Raw genomic sequence first — 20,235 nt, forward strand, 5'->3', positions numbered from 1 at the left:
ACCCTGTGGTACCATGTCTCTGTAGTATGTAAATTGCATACGGTGACAGAACTTCTTCAACGCATGTTGGACTATCACCTGGTCCACGGCTGTATGTTGACACCTTCTCAAGAAAAAATGTACGCATGCATATCCTCTAAGCAGCAGCAGCAGCATTGAGCGTCAATATTCTTGCATATGTGCTTTCGCTTGCAAGGGACGATGTATAGAGGCGTGCGCAATGTCACAAGCAGAGACGCAAAGTAGCCGTAAACGATACCATGCACGACCGTTCGGATGATCTGCAGCTTCACCTGCTTGATGCTATCAGCAAGGTTTTGAAATTGACATGACTGATGCGGAGCCGCTCACGTAGGCCGAATGAGCACGCATCACTTTGAAAGCAAGAGACTTTTACCGTTCATTGTGCACTCATTTGGATACTTCTGGAAAACACCCGACTTCTGTGCATGAGCGGTCTGGGTGAACAAAGTGAATCATAGGACGGGAAAACCGTGCGATGGTTGAATTTCTTTAGCCCGTGACAAACGCACCACATTGACGTCTTTGTGTTTGGTTTTCCCGGTCGCGCAGGTAACCGAGATTTCCTCTATATAACATGCATAAGCCAAACTCGTGGCACTTGTAGAAGATGCCATCTGTCCGATATTGCAACAATCTATTGATGATCGGAGCATCTGAGAAAGGGAAATTAGGGCGACTGCCGGACGGTTTAGTAGAGCATTTTGATTTACGGATATGAATTCGGAGATCGGCAGCGATTGGATGTGGAGGAGCAAGAGCGCACGACGAAGATCCGGACGCTTGCAAACCGAACATTTCATACATGTGACGAAACGTAACTGATCCTTCAGGCGCAAGTGCTATGTTGACAATTATCGAATGCATGCATAAGTGCACATCCGCCAAGCCTGACGAGGCAAGTCATTACTACGATTCGGCCCGATTCAGTCGTCCCCAGATAATAGTGGGGAGGAAATGAAATGCATTGTCCTCGAATGCAGGATTTGAATTGGGAGCATCGCTGGTGTGGCAGCAGTGCAACATAATTCGAATTCACGGAAGAATTGATTGAGCACATCCCGTACGGCAGCTGAGGGCCGCTTCTCCCGATGGAAATGCAGATTTTACACCGCACATCATGCTAAACTGCAAGGACCAGGTTGGAGGTCCGGTGCGATGTTCGATGCATGATCTAGAGCAGAAGACGTCGTGCAAGCAAGGAGCTGGCTTGTAAAAACGAAGGATGTAGCAGATATTGAGACATGTTGTAAGGTACTTATACTTTGCCATTTAGGTGATAATGCTGGGTAGCCCGCGTGAAGTGACTTGGCCTGCGCTAGTCAATAACATCTCCGTTGCCCACGCTAATTGAAGGTGCAACTCAATGTATGTGATGAGTGGATGCTCTTTGGAGCGCACAGAAGCGAATTGCAGATCATGCACGGCGCATACTAGATTATGGAGATTATGGCTCCTCTTTGTCTGAACATGTCTCGTGATGGACAGACTTGTAGTTGGACAAGACTTCACCCAGACAGCGAGCTTCCTGGTTCGGGGGACGAGGACTAAATTTCAACTGCCGAATGATGCATTTCAGAGGAGATGATTGGTAGAGAGAAGAGGAGGCTGGTCGAATTGCCGAAGGATGGTTCGATGATTGGTTGGGTGTATCGAAAATCCCCGGGACAGAGTCAATCAAACCCAGAACGAGTGTAGATGAAGTGCATGGTGGAGTTCTTGGATATGGGTTGGGCCAACGGCCGTGACTGCACAAACGGTGTGCGGGAAGGGTAATCCTCCCGCCTCTGATCTTCCTCATCCCCGCAGGCAGAGTACTCGCCATCATCACTTTTTCAAACAATATACACTGATGCGGCGGGGTAATTCTTCAGAGGTCGCACAGGATGTGAAACCCTGCTCTCGCAATAGCTCTGTGAAAGACGTCTCCGGCCGGTATTGCAGCTTCTCCAGGCTTTCGCGGTAGTGTGGACCCTTTTGCGAGCGGACGGCCTTCTGGTATGACTGCCAATCTTGAAGCTCGATGATCAAGAAGCCGCCGTTTGCGAGCGACGCTGCGCACTTGCGAAAGAACTTCACCAACCCTTCGTCGCCATGTTCCAAGTGCATCCATTTGATGACACTTAAGGCCAGGATCACATGGTAAGGCCCATCGGTCGCCGGGTTAGATGACACGACCCAATCCTCGGAGACGAATCGCACGCGATGGTTTGTCTCAGGCCCAGAGGTAGGCGCGGAAGCCGTCGAGTGGCGTGTTCCTTTCCCCTGGGGTTCGAATCGATAGCCATGATTCAAAATGGCGGACATTGGAAAGTAATTGACGACGGAATCGGAGCAGTCGCCGCTGGCATTGTCATTGGCATTGACATTGGCGTTGGTGTGGGCGGTTGCGGGAGCGTTCGCAGGGCGGACACGTGAGGAACGGAGGGCCAGCAGGTTGCTTGCCTGGTCTACGAGCTTAGTGTCGATGTCGACGCCAGTGACAGAAGCAGCGCCGAAATCGAGAGCTGGAAGAGGGAGAGAGGGAGCAATATCAGTAAGGTGGAGGTATAATCGGTTGCAGGATTAGGCAGGGGATCCCCCTCCTTGAGCTTACCAAGTTGGCAAGAGACCCTCCCGGCATTGCAACCGATGTCAAGGCAATTCTTGGCATTGAACAGACCGGGAAGCAAGCTATCGAGCAGGGTCAAACGGACATCACGGACGTGAATAGATGGAGCCGAACCTGGATTCTGGTTTGCAGGACCTTGATAATCTAGGGGGTGGGAGCACGAACACGGACTTAGTAGACGATCATAGTGACAAGTTGCAGGGAAGAGGATGGGGGGAGGGGGCATGTGAGAGGTGAGGACCGTGAGGTGTGTGTGTGAGACGGGAGGGAAGATGGGGCAGTGAAGAGCCATCCATGATGGAGTGCAATAATAACGGTGCGGATATACCTCTATAGTTGCCCCAAGTCGTTGTGGTCGCCATCAGATCAGCCGAAGTAATGGCGAAAGAGGGATAGATGATTGGAAACGATGGTACGATGGTATTACCTGAGTCGTGCTGGTGACGGAGGAGGTATGGTAGTATCGGTGATATGGAGTGTGTTTGTGTGTATGAAATGAGTGATTCGGGTTCTATCTGCTGACTGAAAGCGAATGAAAGAAGGGGAGGAGAGAAATTCAGATAGAGAGAATAGAGAGACTAGAGAGACTAGAGAAAAATGATAGAAAAGAAGGTAAGATGGACACGGCAATGGTGTAGATCCTCCCTCGGGATGTTTTTCTGAGTGAAAGGTCTGTGTGTTGTTGCGGGCGGTGTCGTATTGTACTGTAGTCTAGTCTGTAGGTGCTAGTTAGTACGGAGTAGCTAGTCTGTCATCTGTTAGTAAAGTAGGAACCAGTTAGCGTATGAGTGCTTGTAGTAAGCGTGCTCCTAGGCAGGTAGATACTGTGACCGTTTAGTGAGGTGTAGCGGCGGTGGCTGTTCTGGAAAAGGGAGTTTTGCTGTGATTAGTTGAGAAAATGTATGTACGTGACGAAGTTCGGATGGATCTCGCCTATACAGTAGAGAAGGGAGAAGAAGGATGGAAGGATAGGAGGAAGACGGGTGTGCACGGTCGGAAGTACGGATGCCGGCTTCGTAGCGTTGGGAATGGATAAATCAGTGAGTCCATATGATGCCCCGACAGGTTGTGTTGAACTGAGTGAATGTCTTTGTCCTGTTGAGGTGGCTTGTTGTTGGTGGATGATCTTGGGTTGTGGTGTTGAGTGAATGTATGCATACGGTGATGGATGATGGATGATGGGTGAAGGGTGATGGCGGTGAAGGGAACCGAAAAGGAAGAAAGGAAGGAAGGAGCCCAGAGTTCTGGCTCGACGCGACGCGACGCGATGCAATGCAACGGGATGAGATGAGATGGGGTCGACCGTCTTTCGAGGTGAGTAAGTGAGTAAGTAGCTGGGATCATGCGATGGTGATGATGGACAAGTGATGGGATTGGTGTTGAGGTGGTGGTGTGTTGAGTTGGTGGAGGTCAAGAGTCAGTCAGTCAATCGTCCAGTAGGTCTACCTACACAGTATAGTGAACAACGAGGGTGTATATAATAGTGACGATGGTGATGTTAATAGTACCTGACAGATACATTCAATGACTAGATAAGTCAGGTAGATGGGTAGGTAGATGGTAGGTACTCAACGGATAGGTGGATGGAATAGGAAGAAGGCGCATCCTCGTTCCTTCCCTTTCTGGATTTCTTCACTGCCAACATGACAACAACCCCGTACTCGATCACTAATCCTCTTCATCCTCTCTTCTCTTCATCTTCATCTTCACCTTCATCTTCACTTCCACTCTTACCAAAGAACATTGACTATGCACTACTAATCGCCGGAGTACCTGGTAGGTATCTATTCGTCCAATCTGGGTACCTGTACTCATCCTTCTGTCGATCTATCAGGTGAGATGGACCATCATGACCTAATTCAGGTCTCCACAGTGTCCACACCTACCATATCCATATCCATATCCATATCCACATCCATAACCTCATTAACCTCATTAACCTCATTAACCTTAACTAACCCTAAACTAACCCCCTCAGACTAACCCTCATCCTAAACCATCCCCTCATACTAACCCTCATACTAGGATCCTCACTGCTCTACTGGGTCTACTCTAACTGTTAACACTCAAACCCAATCTCGACCACCCTTGTTGCCTGTCAATACTCCGTAGTCCGTACACAGTTCTCCGTACCTTCTGAGGCTTCCTCCATTCTCGAACCGTCCGAACTCACCCCTCAGATAACGCCAATCTCATCAAGGAGTACGGAGTACTCCGTACATGTCTACATAGTTACTCACAGACTCACAGTCTACCTCGCAGTCTACAGAATCAAGACAACCCTCACCGTCCATCTGCATGTCTCGAATTAGGCGTGAGAGTCCGAGACCGTGCACCACCAAACGGTCAACGGTCGCCCTAAAATGGAAGACACACGGACACAGGGAGAGACACTTGCAGATACACAACACACACAGACACTCACGACGGTTCCCAATATTCCAATTCCATTCAATTCCACACGCCCAAACCCCTGGACATGACGCTGGCTTGTCCTTCCTCCGCTGCCCGAATTTACCTCCCTACCAGTACCCGTGTCGTATCATATCAATTGGAAATCATCAATCGCCTCCCCGGTTTCGTCTCTCCCGAACTCGTACTCCTCCTGTGCACCGCTCCCACTGCACATGTGCCAACCATCATCCAGGGTTACCAACGCAAAATTGGAATCTACCAATCTAATCGTGGCATCTCCAATTAATCATTCCAATTTTTTGGATCTGCTCCCCACCTGCTGATGCAATAGTAATGTCTGCCAATGCCCGCCGCATCATCTGTACCAGGCCCGAATATCATATCACCACACATCCAATTGCATCAGTCTCTCTAGACCCAGACTGCAACTCCTAGGATGCCTGTGTCACCAAGGAGAAATCCGTTGCTGCAATATGGCTTCCTGCTTTCAGGCTGGACGCCATGTACAGGAAGCGCCGTCGTACAGAACCAGCAGAGGATAATTGCTGTCGTTCCTCCTCCCCACAGCCCCGGCTGAAATCGGCAGTCCCACCGCCCTTCCAGGTTGCAGTTCTGGGTCATGCCTGCGAAAGCCATATCGCAGACAATACCCCATGACTTGCAACTCATTTCTCAATCTTGCCCTGCCTGACCCTGCCTTGCCTTACCTTGCCTTGCCTTGCTGCCATGCCAATGCCTTCGACCTCACCGCTTGCCCTCGAGCGGAACATGGCCGTTACAGATGTTTTCGAATGGTTCCCAATCTCCCGTAGTTAGTTATTTACAGGTCGGGTTGTCATGTTGGTCGTCGGCAGGGGCGGCTGCAAACTGCAGGTGTGATGCTCTCATCCTTGATAACGGGATGGCAGCATCGCGACGGGCAGCAACCAGAACACCAACATCACCCTATCCTGAAAGTTAAGCAGCCACAGAGTCCTTGGACCGACTCTTGCGTCGCGTCCGACAGCGGAATGAGGGGTGGATGAGACCGGCAGCCAGGGTTTGCATTGCAAATGCCGCTGTCTCTTTACGCAGCCATCGTCTCCTGCCAACTATTGCGGCGCATCAACGCCGTTTCATGCAGGATCCGGAGACCTGGGATTTGGTGGAGCACCTTTAGTGGTGTGAAAGCGAGGAGGATTTTTTTTGGCGATATTCCCGTCAGAGCGAACGCACGGCCAAACGTTCGCTCCCAGGGCCCTTGCAACGGCCCAGGGAGCGCCTGTGGATCTGACGCCACAACTGCCTCGCGCGGTGGGAGGGATGGCGGAAAGGCCAGGCAGGGCGACTGTGATCGCTTTTAGCCGCGACGAATGGAGAGCATCGATAGGCACCGCAACGTTGACAGATCAATCGATTCCTGGTAATTCGCTAGCCACCGTCCATCCGCTTACAGCGATGTTCACCCCAAACAAGAAAGCCTCTGATGTTCCCTGGGGCCCCGAGGGGGCACCAGTCCGCGCCGTGCTCTTCCTTCCACCGCTGCATGCTGCTGCTGCTGCTGCCACCGTCGCTGCTGCTGGTATACCTGCCCAGCCAGGCCAGGTAGACCGGGCGGGATCTCGCTCGCAAAAGAGCGAAGCCCCCAAATGCTACGCTGGGCGGCGTCCTTGAATTGGCGGAGTTACATATGCCAATCTGGCGAAATTTCTCGATATTGGCCCTCCGCCGGATGCACATGTACCACGCCTGGGGCAACCTGATTCGAAACTGCTGCTTGTTTGTTTTATCCGGGTGCGAGCCTATTCTCTTTCGGCACGCCCACGAGAGACCCCAACGACAGCGTGTACATTGCACCGGCAGCCCTGGGAACTAGCGTCTCCCGCTCCCAGGCCTTGCCTAGCGGACGAGCAGTAATAGAAGCAATAGCAACTGTTATAACAGAAGTAGCGGCAGCAGGGTGTCAGCGGTGGCGGCTCATGGGCGATGTGCAATAGGATGCAGGCCGCCGCTGTTGCTGCAAGACGCAGCTCTAGGCGGGCATCAACCTGATCGAGGGCAAGATGTCTGGCTGCTCGTAATGTGTTTTCTCTGTTGTTGTTCTTGAAAGTAGACAGCTCACAGCAACCCGTCCGCCATGAGCCTTTGGAGCATCATCACGTTGAAACTGCCTCCCAGAAGAATATTGTCGTTGTGCCGCACAAGCCCACCCGGGTCAACGCATCGAACATCTCCAATGGCGGCAGCAAGACAAGACCCGGTCGCTTATGACTCTCTGTTCAATGGTCCGACTGGGCTGGTCGCGCGCAAAAATGTTTGGTCTGAGGCTTGCAAGTTAAAGTGTGCTCCACTATGCATCCCTCCCCTCATCCCTCCCCGGTTGTTGTCTGAGTCTGAGCGCATCCGCCTAACGTCGACGTAACTGAATGAAGAATCCGGGCGGGCGATCTGGCTTGCTGGCGATCCAGATACGTGCAGGGACTTCTACAAGGGGACGTTTTACTATTAATCCTCGCCTGCCGCCGCATCGCGCAGTAACCCACATTCCTGCCATCCTGTCCGACCTTTGCACGACTCCCTGGCACCCAAACTTCGACAGAGAACTGGTCATTGAGTCCCCCAGATGTGGATGGGTGCAGATGTCCTAGCGCGGGCAAACAATATTATACACGCATGTCCCAACCACCACCTCCTCCTCCGCCTCCGCTGCATCCGCTCAGTACAACTCGCTCAACTCCAGACATGACGGAAACTCAGAAGCTGCCAGTGTTCTCTCCTCCTGGATTTCTCTATCCCCATCGACGACTGCCCCAGCCGGTCCAGCTGCCGCCGTTGCAGGTGGACATCCCACCAGACGCTGTACCACCACGGTCGGACTACCCTTTCCGCTCGCCCATCAATCAACTACCGTCCATCCAGCCAGGCCCTCCTCCTCCAAGATACACGCAGCCGCATCAGCATCAGCAACAGCAACAGCCGCATCACCAGCATCACCACCAGCATCAGCATCAGCCTTCGTCCATACCGCGGGCAGCGCCAGTCGACAAGCTCCTCCACTCGAATCCCTACACGCCTCCCAGGTCCGATCCACCCTACTCCCCTCAGCAGTATGGACCGCCAATATCACCCCGCTCCGAGTTCGACAATCGGGGACCAAGGAGACCAACTGAGCAACGTTATCCGTACGAAGATTCTCGGGCCGCCCACCCAACCCACCATGAGCAATCGTATGCCTCCCTTGCGTCGCCAGTGGAACCCTCGCAGCACCAGCACCAGCACCAGCACCAGCAACAGCAGCAGAAGGCGTACGCCCCACTGCCCTCACCTAGCTACACGCCAAGTTATGCGTCTAGTAGCACACCATTCCGAGGGTCCGTGAGCTCTCACCCCCAATCGCACCGGGGCTCCGTAACTGCTTCGTTGGGACCCGCGGCGTATGCTGAAGCTCCCACCAGTGGGCCTCCGCCGCGGCAAGAGCCTCGAGTGATCCCGTTACCTGGGTCCATACCACAGCCAGTGCTCAATGAGAAACTGTAAGCATGCCGGAGGGCTGAATGGGGAAGGGGAACCCCGAACTAACTTTGGAACAGGAATCTCAACTACGAGCTCGTCGTTCGCCAACAGCCGATTGCCGCTCGAGCATGCGGATTCGGGGAGAGGGACCGCAGAGTCATCGACCCGCCACCAATCATCCAGCTGCTCGTCACGGATCCTAAGACGGGCGTGGCTGAACAGGAGGAGTTGCGGTATTCGCTGAATGTGGTGCACTGCACATTATGGAATGCCGAGGGGACGAATGAGGAGACGGCGCTCATCCAACCGGACAGGCGGACGACGCGGCGACTGATGGGCCAGCTCGTGGCCTCGCCCTCAGTCGCGAAGGACGAGCACGACGTCGAGGGTTGCTTCTTCTGCTTCCCCGACCTCTCGTGCCGCACACACGGGAAGTACCGACTCCGCTTCGTCCTGATGCGGATCGACACGGCGAGCCTAGTGGTGGGCGGATACTCGCCGATCCTGACGGAGGTGCTGAGCGACGTCTTCACCGTCTACACTGCGAAGGACTTCCCCGGCATGCGGCCGAGCAGTGCTCTGACGCGGGCGTTGAAGCTGCAAGGATGCAACATCCAAGTGAAGAAGGGCAACGAGAAGGCGCTGGCGCGCAAGCGACTGACGGCCAGCCAAGAGCATGATCACCACCCGCAACACCTCCTCCAGCACGACGAGGACGACGAAATGGGAAAGCGACGGCGCAAGGAGTAGTGGTCCTGCCCACGCGAGTCTGGGCCCCTGGGCGACTGGAAAACCTGCATAATACCCAATGGCCTCAGCCCGCTAGCTGGAGCAAGCAAGCAAGGTGAGGGCCAAGGCATTTGGGCGGCGCTACTTGTAATCGAAATTCTCCTTGTGTTAGTTACCTTTCTCTCTCCGATTAGAAAGCAACCTGGGCGGCATCTCTGAAAATTTCGGGATATCTGGGAGGGAATATTGGTTTCTGCCGGTATTCTCCCAGATGTCCGACGATCATGGTGTTTGTTGGCTTCTCATCATTCTTTCTCTTTCTCTTTTTTTTAACTCATCTCCTGTCTTTTCTGGCTGGTTTATATTGTTCCTCACATCCGGCATATCCTTTCACGACCATATTCACGACCACTTTTTGTTTGATCCTGCAGTCTTGCGGATTAGTTTTTCGACACGACTCGGCGTGCGGGAGGGAGGAGGAAAAAGGAAGTACAATGCCGTTCATCGACAATTGTAGGTGGGAGGTCAGGGAGAATTGAGGATTCACGATGGAGATGGATGGGGTATTTGGACCTGAACAGTTTCTCTTTGTTAGGGTGGAAGGATGGGAAAGGGATATGTCTAAGGCGGAAGGAAAGGGAAAATGGGAGGAAACGAAGGGCGGCGGCCAATGGAGTAATGCATGTTCCTTTTCTTCTTCTGAATATGAGAGTACGAGGTGAGAGGTTGTTTAGCAGAAAGCATCAGAAGCACGATACCAATTGATATGCTGTTAAGTATTTACACTCTCGGGATTACCGTATATAGGTGTATGGTAGTGACGTGATGTGGTGGTGTGTGAATGTACAGCGCCGTGTACGAGACAAGGTTTCCTATGTCAGTACTTGTAAGAACTCAACGAATTGGATCAGTAGGATAACAGGAAAAGCAAAGGAGAGGTAGAGGTGAGGTTGGAATTGGCAATTCTCGGGAGGATGATGAGATGAGGTTGGGCATTTGGGACTAATCCGGTTTCTTCTTAATGGCCTTCCGCCTTTCCTTATGTTTTCTCCTTTGTGATCAAATGGAAGATTGGGGATCCACCTTTTTTCGAGAATTTGACGAGGGCGGACGCTAATCCCGTCTTATCGATAGGGCAGACCCACCACTGACCACCCTCGAGGCGTCTTCCTACTGGTCCCCCACCCGCCTTTCTTCCTATTGGCCCAAATTTTTGTTACTCTATTCTCGAGATTTATTTCTCTCCCACTACTTACCTACCTACTATCTTCAACTTCCTCACTCCCTCCCTCCCATATCATATCATATACACCACAAACCCCTCCCAATACCCTCCTCACTCCACGCAGCAGAACGCACACAGCCATGAAGTACGTTCTCGTGTCTGGTGGTGTCATCAGTGGCGTTGGAAAGGTATGTCTTGCTCCCCCGCGCGTCCAGAAGAAATTGTAAAGAAAAACTCGAGATCCTCGACTAACCGCGTCACACTCTCTCCAGGGTATTATAGGTACGCAATTCGACTTTCACAGAAGGCTACCAACTCCAGCGATCCAGTGGACGTCCCTCAATGCGTCAGAGTCCATTCCTGGTCGGACGATTGACCACCTGGGTATCGCTGGAGTTTGAGCCAGCGCAAACCTCACGAGCGCGTTTGAGTCATAGCACGAACAAAACTGACACCCCGCTTTCCAGCTTCCTCCACCGGACTGCTACTCAAGACAATTGGACTCAAGATAGGTGCACCCTCGAACCGGCAGCTCTCAAGACCCTGCTGACACGCCAGAACGTCTCGTCGATCAAGGTCGACCCGTACCTCAATGTCGATGCGGGGACCATGAACCCGAAGGAGTACGGCCTCCCCGCTCCCCTGCAAGAACAACGTTGTTGAGTAAACTCCTCACAGGCACGGCGAAGTCTTCGTCCTCTCCGACGGCGGCGAGGTCGACCTCGATCTCGGCAACTACGAGCGCTACCTCAACATCACCCTGACCCGTGATAATAACATCACCACGGGCAAGATATACCAGCACGTCATCGAGCGCGAGCGCAAGGGCGACTACCTCGGCAAGACGGTGCAGGTGGTGCCGCACATCACAGACGCGATCCAGGACTGGATCGAGAAGGTCGCGCGGACGCCGGTCGACGACACGGGCGAGGAGCCCGACGTCTGCATCATCGAGCTGGGAGGAACCGTCGGCGACATCGAGAGCATGCCGTTCGTCGAGGCCATGACGCAGCTGAGGAGACGCGCCGGCAAGGACAATTTCCTGCAGATCCACGTCTCGTACGTGCCCGTCATCCACGGCGAGCAGAAGACGAAGCCCACACAGCAGGCCATCCGGGCGGTCAGGAGTGCCGGTCTGATACCGGATCTTGTGCGTTGACCGTGTTTTAAAATGTCGTGATCAAAGTATTCTGACTATCGAGTAGATTGCCTGCCGCTGCGAGATCCCACTCGAACCCTCAGCAGTCGAGAAGATCGCCCACTTCTGCTTCGTCGACGTGTCCCAGGTCATCGTCGTCCGCGACATGCCATCCATCTACCAAGTCCCGCTCCTCCTCGAGCAGCAAGGCCTCATCCCCTTGCTCCGCGACATCCTCGCGCTCGACAAGCTCACCATCTCCTCCCCCCTCCAATCCAAGGGCATCAACACCTGGAACCAATGGAAATCCCTCACCAACACCGAAAACCGCTACTTCGACACCGTGACCATCGCCCTCGTCGGCAAGTACATCGAACTGCACGACTCGTACCTCTCCGTCATCAAATCCCTCGAGCACTCCGCCATGCGCTGCCAACGCAAGCTCAACCTCATCTGGGTCGACGCCGAGCACCTCGAGCCCCAAACCCGGACGTCCGACCCCGCCAAATTCCACAAAGCCTGGCACGAAGTCTGCACCGCATCCGGCATCCTCGTCCCCGGCGGGTTCGGCCACCGCGGCACGGAAGGCATGATCGCAGCCGCGAAATGGGCCCGCGAGAACAAAACCCCCTACCTCGGCATCTGCCTCGGCATGCAAGTCGCAGTCATCGAATACGCACGCAACGTATGCGGCATCACCTCCGCAACCTCCGAGGAGTTCCACGCCGACGCAGCGGACAAGGTCATCATGTTCATGCCGGAAGTCGACAAGGCGACGATGGGCGCCACCATGCGACTCGGGCTGCGTCCAACCCTCTTCCAGCCAGGCAGCGAGTGGTCGCGTCTCCGCGCGCTGTACGCGGGCTCCGACGAGATTCTCGAGCGGCACCGCCACAGATACGAGGTCAACCCCGACTACATCGGCCAGATCGAAACCGGGGGACTTCACTTCGTGGGCAAGGACGAGAAGGGCGAGAGGATGGAGGTCGTGGAGATCAAGGATCATCCGTGGTTTGTGGCCGTGCAGTTCCATCCTGAGTACTTGTCGCGTGTGCTTGACCCCTCGAGGCCGTACTTGGGCTTCGTCGCCGCGAGTAGTGGGCAGCTCGAGAGGATTTCGAGGGAGTACCAGGATGAGGCGGTGCGGGGGGCCGTTGATGGATTGGCGGTGAATGGGAGTAATGGGGATTCGCAGTTCTAGGCGTCAGGACGTAGTCGAGACGAGTGAACGTTGAAGGGAGTCGGGGGAATATGTGCAATGTCAATTCCAGAGGCAGAAACCCTCTCAAAACGTCAAACACCAAAATCTAATTACTGATCATCATCCCTTACCACCGCATCTAGGGAGGAGGAGGAGACAAAGTGAAGGGAAAACCACGGAAGAAGAAGAGGAAGGTTCCTGGGCGGCGGCGGCGGCAGTTATGCTAAAAATTACTTTAGGGCTACGAACTTGAAAGATTAGACAAACCAGATTTTATTTATTTGTATTGTAGATTAGATTAGGCAGATATAAAAGAGGCAGTGTTTTACGAGGGGAATATACGAATATACCACTACGTCATGAATCCTTCGTCTCTCGTGTATCAATGTGTGTATGCATAGGGATCTATGCGCGAGGTTCGCTCAAGGAATGGGGAGATGCGGTGGGAATGTGGAGAGAGGGAATTTGAGGTTGAGGTTCTGATGTACACCCACCCCCCATCAGCTTGTTCTGTTCTGTTGTTATCGAGTCTATGGTTGTAAACGTCATTTCATCATTAGCAGTGGTGAAAGCCATGCATGCATCACCGACTGTTTTCCCAAAGATCCGTCTCGACAGACTGGAAGGAGTGAAACCATGCTTTCCCAGAACTAACTCTCAGCAGGCAATTCTTCAGCGCTACTTCGATCCCCCCGCCCCCCGAGACTTCAATTTGTTCGTGTAAAAGTCCAAGCATTAACACTGATGTTCATCTTGGTATCCGCCATTTCTTGGTCCATGTAAGCGAGCGATATCCCAACACCAAACACCAGAGCGCCAGTGAGCTATAGAGAAACTCGTAAAACCCCCAACAACCACACGTTCGTCCCCTCACTTTGCACCCTTGTCTGATAGTCTGATAGTCCTATGGTGTCATGTCGTGTCAGTCGCGAAAGGAAGGTAACGGGGGAGCGGTATATCCCAAGCCCTAGAAAAGAAAACAAGGACGGCGGGTGTAGGTGCCGAACGGGGGGAGAATCAAAGTGTGTGAATTGTGTACGTAGATCAAGTATATGGAGAAAGGGAGTATTGCTATGGGGTTGGCTGTATCTTTTCTTGTGCTCTTGTTGTCGTCAGGTCTTTCAGGTCGGTTGAAACGGTCGAGAAAGTATGCCATGTGTTATACCATGTCTCGAGATAAGATGAGGAAGCACAAACTCGGGAATACGGAGACTGATAAATAGACAATTATGGTTAGTTTGACGTATTCAATGTCGTATACACACTGCATCTCTTCACTTCAGTCCCAACAAATGCAGCCCAGGATTACTACCACGCCAGACTATGTTCCATCGAACTGAACGACATCGTACCACGCTCCATCAAACGAACCACCATCGTATACTCTGACAATTAGAAAAATGTAGGCCGCGTAGATGTATGAGCACGTCACGTCAAGTCAAGCCGTAGATGTCGTAGATATTGTAGATTGTGATTGTTTTATACACTAACATGTATTATATATTTACTGTATTCGTCATGATATACACTTCCCCTTCTTCACCCTCTAACCACTTCTCTCCCGCATGGTGTGGTCATATTACCATTCACCACCACTCCCCATTTTTCAAATAGAAAACAACAACACCGTTCATTTCGACTCATATCGAACAACGGTATCTATCAACGAACGCCAAATCGCCCAACCCATGCAAAAAACGAGGGAAAACTGATCTACGCCGAAACGCGCTGATTCTTCGTCCTCTGAATTAAAGTAATAGGATTAAATAAGTGTAAAACAAGTCTTTCGCTTCGTCAAACGCAACAAAAAAGGCGGGGAATATTTCCTACTTGCTGACCTCCCACAGCAAATACGGGCCAATAACGAACGCGGCCTTCGCGATCACGAGCACGCTCTCCACGAACAGCGCCCACGGCACGAGGTACCACGGCGCGGCGCGGATGCGCATCCAGACGGCGTAGAAGGCGACGGCGAAGAAGTGGTAGACGAGGGTCGTGGGGCGCGAGATGATGCCCGCGAGCATGCCGCACGGCTCGGCGATGCAGGCGCCGCCGCGCTGGAAGTACCGGAAGCAGCCGTTCTGGAGCGTCATGAGGCGCCAGTCGTCGGCGGCGAAGAGGGAGTAGAGGGCCATGGCGAGGATGTTGATGAGCGACGAGGAGGTCTTGCGGGCCCAGTGGAAGCGGGAGAGTTGGGTTAGGACGAGGTCGGTGGATTCGAGGGAGGGGACGGTGGTGGGGGAGAGGAGTTGCGAGAGGAGGTACACGTCGTTGAAGGCGACGGTCATGCCGCCGCCTGTGAGCGGGTGTCGCATGTTCATGGCGTCGCCGAGGATAAAGAGTCCGGGTGTTTTCTGGACGGAGGAGGGGAGGAAGGAATTGGGCATACTGCGGAACTTGCCTCCTTCGATGGCGCGCTTGAGGGAGGGGCGCACGCACTCGGGGACGGTGGGTAGCGCGACGTTGAGCATGTGGTTTTTGATGCCACCGTTCTTGACGGACGCGGACGGGAGGTTCTCCGGGACGTCGATGAGGATGCGAGTCTCGTGCGTGCCGATTTGGTAGATTAGGATCGGGGGCGCGTCGGACAGGATGACGTGCCCGTGGTTGGGAGCGGGTAGGTCTGCGTCTATCATCTCGAGCGCCCAGAACTTGCTGCGCACCTCGGGCGTGTGGGAAAGGTACTCCTTGCGGAACTTGGAGGCGTAGCCGTCGGACACGATGGTCAGGGAGCCAAAGAAGTAGTCCTCTTTTCCGGCGGTCATCGCCTGCACTCCCTGCACCTGGTTGGTGTAGGTGTTGTGCACGAGCGAGGTCACGGTCGATTCGATGACGGTGACATTGGGGGTTGCAATCGCGGCGGCGCGAAGTTTCGAGATGAAGCGACCGTGGTGGAATGACCGTCCTTCTGGCTTGCTGTGGGCGTATTCTTCCGGCGTCACAATGGACGAGTAGGGGATCTTGACGGGCTCGCCGTGGTATGTGACTTCGTAGCCGTAGCATGGGACGGCGTCAATTCCCTCGAGGCAGTCTTAACTCAATGTCAGTACTCTCGCTCTTCTCCGAAATCTACCAATTGGTCGCATACCTTTCATTCCCAGCTTCTCGAGCGCATTCACACCTCCTGGTTGCAGCAGCTCTCCCACGATGCGATCCGGCTCCTTCATGCTCCGCTCGAGCAGAATGACGCTCCGCCCCTGCTTTCCGAATGCGACGGCGGCCGCGCAACCGACGACGCCCGCGCCGACGATGACGATGTCGGCTTCATGGTGTACGCGGCGGCGGTACTCGCGGTAGTCGGCGTCGGTGGGTAGGTTGTGCAGGGGGGAGGAGGAGGACTTGTTGCGGCGGGAGGTCATGGATTGCGGGCGGTCTTCGAGGGCGGTGACTCGTGTGGTGGTGGCTGTCGTGGTAGTGGCAGTCGACGACATGTTGAATGAGGAGGTATATGTAGGGAGAGAGGTGGTGGTGGTGGTGGTGGTGGTAGTGGTCGAGGTTGAGGTTGAGGTTAATATAATCTATCTACCGCAGTTTCGCCGTCGCCGCCGCCTTCTACGCAATCGTGCTGCGTATATAACCGGGCTGGGGAATTTAAAGGTCAAGTAGGCAACAATCAATCGATTGATTATTGCAATGACAGATGTGATTTAATTGAATACGAAGCCCGTGAGAGTTGAGGAGAGGAGTAGAATGGAGGGGAGGGGTATTATTGTATAAGTATCGTATCTATGCGGTGATATTCCTTTTCTTCTAGAACAAAGGATGGGAATAGTCTAGTCTAGTAGGAAAAGTGAAGGGAAAGAAGGGGTTCATCGACGGGGCGGTGAGTGGCCGAGATTTGGTGTAGGTCGACTGTGATTGGCCAATTTCTGCCAGGGGCAACAGCGGGAAGAAGAAAACGGTCCAATTGATGGCACCACCGACACGTGAAGGTCATTTCATCCCTAATTCACTCCTTTTAACTGCACTGTATATCAGACCATCCCGTCCCCATCCTTCCAACGCGATTCCTTCACATGCTAATGGACAGTTGCAGTTTTTCCTTCCATCTCCTACTCTCTCCGTTGATCAGTCAGTCCAATCTTGCGGTGTGTACTACTCGTAATGTTTACTGCATCCTGGTATCAACTATTCCCTCATGTTAAACTGTTGCCTGTCACAGATATTGTTGCCTATCACACTCTCTATGTCCTTTTCACATGCAAGTCACATTTAGAGTCTTGGTAAAGCAATTGGATAAATGAAAATATAATAATGCTAGTAATACTACGAATAAAAATGGGGTATTTCTGCTTTTCATCCTCTACGGAGGATTGAGTACGAGTAAGCCAAAATGAAATGCTACAATAATGCTACAATGATATACACCTACGCGTCGTCCCAGCCTAGCAAATCGACCATGGTATAATTATAATAAACATTACGAGGTAAGGGAGATAGGTGTCGTCCTAAGGTCGAGCCGTGTATGGCTCGTGTAGAAAAACCGTTACCGTCGTCTCCATCTTCCTCTGAGTGTTGAGATCGATAAATGGGTTCGTTTTTTTGTGATTACTGTTCTTCTTCTTCCACCGAGTCGATTCTACTTCTGTAATAGTCGCCTCAACTGTTCTCCGATTCTTTCTCTCATCGTCGCGTCATGGATTTCGGACGCCTTCCCGTTCCGGGCAAGCTTAAGTAGTACTTTTTCAGCCCTAATCCAGTCTCGACCGGACCGCGTTCCTGATTGTAGCCTCACCATCGTGGACTAGCACGATTGGGTCTCTCGTCAAGAGAAGACGACAATGACCATGAACAAGCATTGATCAATATCGAGACTATCGAACGGACTGGTAACGGGTCAAGGAGAGGACAGCCCGGATCCTAAGAGGTAGTTTCTACTGCTAGCCATTCACAATTAGCATGGCCATTTCCCTTTGACGCACTCGTTTTCATCCGGCACCTTGAGAGACATCTATCGGGCGGGCGAAGGAAGGGCAGAGTCCACTTCGAAGATGGGGCTTCCGACGACATTGTGATGCTGCGGTCGCATCTGTTCCTTGGCAGGTATGCTGAGCTGCGACTGTCGGTAGTACGCATCGTAGAACTCGCTCAGTCCGCTCAATCGCGACTCACTAGCCTGCCCAGGTTGGGGAATGCCTGGGACGTTGAGCGAACTTGATAGGGACGGGCGGCGATTGTCATCATGGTCTGATGAAGTAGTGAGGTTTAGTCCGGCGTTCGGGATCGCGAAGTTGAAAGAGAAGTCGGTCGAGTTGCTGCGTTTCGGCCGGTGTGTTTTCGACTTGTTGGCGCTGCTGTGAAAATTGCTTGCATTGCTATCGTCGCGGTAGTGCGTCGAGTTAGGTTGATAGGTTCTTGGCTGAAGAAGGATAGGTGACAGTGGCTGTTCTGCTTGCGTGCCTTCGCGTGGTCAGATTCTTGTTCATGATCTCGTGCCTAATGTACAAAAACAAAATGCGACTGGGGCTTTACATACTCGGTGGTGTCGATTCTGACGTGGGCGATGCGCTTCTGTGGTTGGATTGAGACCTTGGCTCCGCACGGTATACCGTTGCGGGGAGAGTGAGTAGTTGCGCCTCGGGCGATGCGCTTCTCTGGTCGGGGTAAGAACGAGGCTCCTCGCGATATGCCTTTGCAGGGAGAGTGGGTAGTCTCGTTTCCGGGGAGTAGCCAGGGGATAGAGGAGATGCGATATTCAACGATCCAGCCAGAGACTTGTGACTTTCTCCAGAGTGAACGACCCCACGGAGAGCTTCTCGGAAAGGAGTCGACGGCGTAGCGGGCACATAATAATCGGGCTTAAGTCGTGGGGACATCTCGCCGTCACTCTGATCGTCATCAAGACCACCGAACCCAGGCATTTCAGGTCCTCTGGTAACGGCGGGAGCCGGCGGGGCCTGTAGGTTCATGTTGGTAATGGCACTATGATTGAGTCGTCCGCTGAGTTCGGCTTCGGATGGTGCAAGCCGAAGAGCTGGACGTTCTTTCATCTGCACAGGAGAATTTGATCCAAGAGCTTCCGAATCGCGGTTGCTGCGGCCTGTGTTCGGAACCGGCAAGGTGGACGTGCTGTCATTGTAAGAGTGCCCTTGAGCTCTGAGGGAGTGGATTGATCCGGCGGCGCTGTCATTGTGAGAGTGTCCTTTGGCTTTGACAGAGTGGATCGATCCAACAAGTGTTTGCGAGCTCATCGCTGGGCTGTCCACGAACGAACCAGCTCTGGAAGTCGGCCTTGATTGAGGGATGCCTGCGTAGAATCCGGCTTCGATAGCACGAACCCCAAAAAGGTCTCCTTCATCCCTCGGTCGCTGGTCCATCTCCTCTGGGTCATTTATATGTCCAGTCTCTTCATCTTGTTGCTTCTTCGTGAGCTTCTTGAGCCTGAGGATGGTTAGTATAGTCTTGACCAGCACCAAGGAAAAGTGACTTACCTTCGGCGAACAATGAGAACCTTGACGATACCAGCAAGTATGGCCAATACAAGTAACGAGAGGAAAATAACACTACATTCCCATCAGTACAAAGAGCGGTCGACTTGGTGGTTCACTACTTACATGTACTTGTATGCCAGCTCGAGATCGCCGAACCAGTTGCCCATTGTGATTACTACTATTAATGTGCAGGCGGAAAGGAAAAAGAGTGACTGAAGTGCCTAAGGGCAAGCCCGAGGTAAAGGAAATATGATCAAAGATAGGAGAGTGGAAGAGTGCTCGTGTGAGACTCAGATTCAAACTTGGCGTGGGAGAGAAGAAATCCCAACCAGTGGAAAGCTGTCAATATTGTTCCAGCGGTTTCGAACCGGAAAGGCGCACAGTGGCTCTCGACAAAGACGTTTTGTAGAGAGGTAGAGTGTACTTGTGAAAGGATTGTGTGAACAACCGAACAGAGAAATGCTCAAGATTCGATAGGTTCTTGGATAATGGTGAGAAACGAAAGGACGTGTGAAACCACACAACACAGTGAGTGACTGGCGTAAGAATCGAAGACACCTGAGGCGAAAGGGATTGATTGATATTCGGGACTCGAGAGCTGTGGGAGCAAGGCTGTGTAAAGAGAAAAACCCGTACTGGCACAGTGCTCCGACGCCATCTAGACGGTTCAAGGTTCTCACGTTTGAGCGCACCTTGAAGCTTTCGATCTAAAAGCGGAATCAAAGCCTGTATGCTCATGCTCATCCGCGAAGCGAGCGAATCCGGCCAATAACTGAGTCGTTACTATAGTGGATTCATCCTAAATTGGACGTCTCCCATATCGGGCTAACCCCTTTGGTGTCTCACTTGTTTGAACAGTATACCCCGTGCAGCAATAGTATGTATGGATACTGTTCTTCTAGTTGCCAGACATGGTTCACGAGTCGCGATTCGAATGCTGGGAAGCTCTTAGCGACATTCTGTTAAGTGCGC

The 20,235-nt window shown here is 52.8% G+C and overlaps 6 protein-coding genes across 6 annotated transcripts; 3 read left to right on the forward strand and 3 right to left on the reverse strand.

The window, feature by feature from the left end:
• Positions 1-1,570: 1,570 nt before the first annotated feature.
• On the reverse strand, positions 1,571-3,279 carry BU24DRAFT_93825 (S-adenosyl-L-methionine-dependent methyltransferase). Its single transcript, XM_033534823.1, has 3 exons — positions 2,961-3,279; positions 2,618-2,776; positions 1,571-2,528 (listed from the first exon to the last, which is right to left on the reverse strand). The coding sequence occupies exons 1-3, from the start codon at positions 2,992-2,994 to the stop codon at positions 1,849-1,851; spliced, it is 873 nt and encodes a 290-aa protein (XP_033376933.1). The 5' UTR covers positions 2,995-3,279; the 3' UTR covers positions 1,571-1,848.
• Positions 3,280-7,574: 4,295 nt separating this feature from the next.
• Positions 7,575-9,421, forward strand: BU24DRAFT_93849 (uncharacterized protein). Its single transcript, XM_033534824.1, has 2 exons — positions 7,575-8,559; positions 8,617-9,421. Exons 1-2 carry the CDS (start codon positions 7,700-7,702, stop codon positions 9,287-9,289), a joined length of 1,533 nt encoding a protein of 510 aa, XP_033376934.1. The 5' UTR covers positions 7,575-7,699; the 3' UTR covers positions 9,290-9,421.
• Positions 9,422-10,535: 1,114 nt separating this feature from the next.
• BU24DRAFT_402810 (CTP synthase-like protein) lies at positions 10,536-13,159 on the forward strand. The gene is made up of 6 exons (XM_033525540.1): positions 10,536-10,681; positions 10,766-10,775; positions 10,961-11,001; positions 11,055-11,116; positions 11,172-11,643; positions 11,699-13,159. Exons 1-6 carry the CDS (start codon positions 10,634-10,636, stop codon positions 12,830-12,832), a joined length of 1,767 nt encoding a protein of 588 aa, XP_033376935.1. The 5' UTR covers positions 10,536-10,633; the 3' UTR covers positions 12,833-13,159.
• A 488-nt stretch (positions 13,160-13,647) lies between these two features.
• BU24DRAFT_93940 (uncharacterized protein) lies at positions 13,648-14,095 on the forward strand. Its single transcript, XM_033534825.1, has one exon. The coding sequence runs from the start codon at positions 13,739-13,741 to the stop codon at positions 13,964-13,966; it is 228 nt and encodes a 75-aa protein (XP_033376936.1). The 5' UTR covers positions 13,648-13,738; the 3' UTR covers positions 13,967-14,095.
• A 287-nt stretch (positions 14,096-14,382) lies between these two features.
• BU24DRAFT_429200 (squalene monooxygenase) lies at positions 14,383-16,583 on the reverse strand. Its single transcript, XM_033529678.1, has 2 exons — positions 15,921-16,583; positions 14,383-15,863 (listed from the first exon to the last, which is right to left on the reverse strand). The coding sequence occupies exons 1-2, from the start codon at positions 16,261-16,263 to the stop codon at positions 14,659-14,661; spliced, it is 1,548 nt and encodes a 515-aa protein (XP_033376937.1). The 5' UTR covers positions 16,264-16,583; the 3' UTR covers positions 14,383-14,658.
• Positions 16,584-17,354: 771 nt separating this feature from the next.
• On the reverse strand, positions 17,355-19,430 carry BU24DRAFT_456136 (uncharacterized protein; the record flags this gene model as incomplete). Its single annotated transcript, XM_033531420.1, has 4 exons — positions 17,355-18,232; positions 18,309-19,213; positions 19,264-19,335; positions 19,387-19,430. 4 exons carry the CDS (start codon positions 19,428-19,430, stop codon positions 17,784-17,786), a joined length of 1,470 nt encoding a protein of 489 aa, XP_033376938.1. The 3' UTR covers positions 17,355-17,783.
• Positions 19,431-20,235: the final 805 nt, after the last annotated feature.

This window comes from Aaosphaeria arxii (genome assembly GCF_010015735.1).
Source record: "Aaosphaeria arxii CBS 175.79 unplaced genomic scaffold BU24scaffold_17, whole genome shotgun sequence".
Lineage (NCBI taxonomy): Eukaryota > Fungi > Ascomycota > Dothideomycetes > Pleosporales > Aaosphaeria > Aaosphaeria arxii.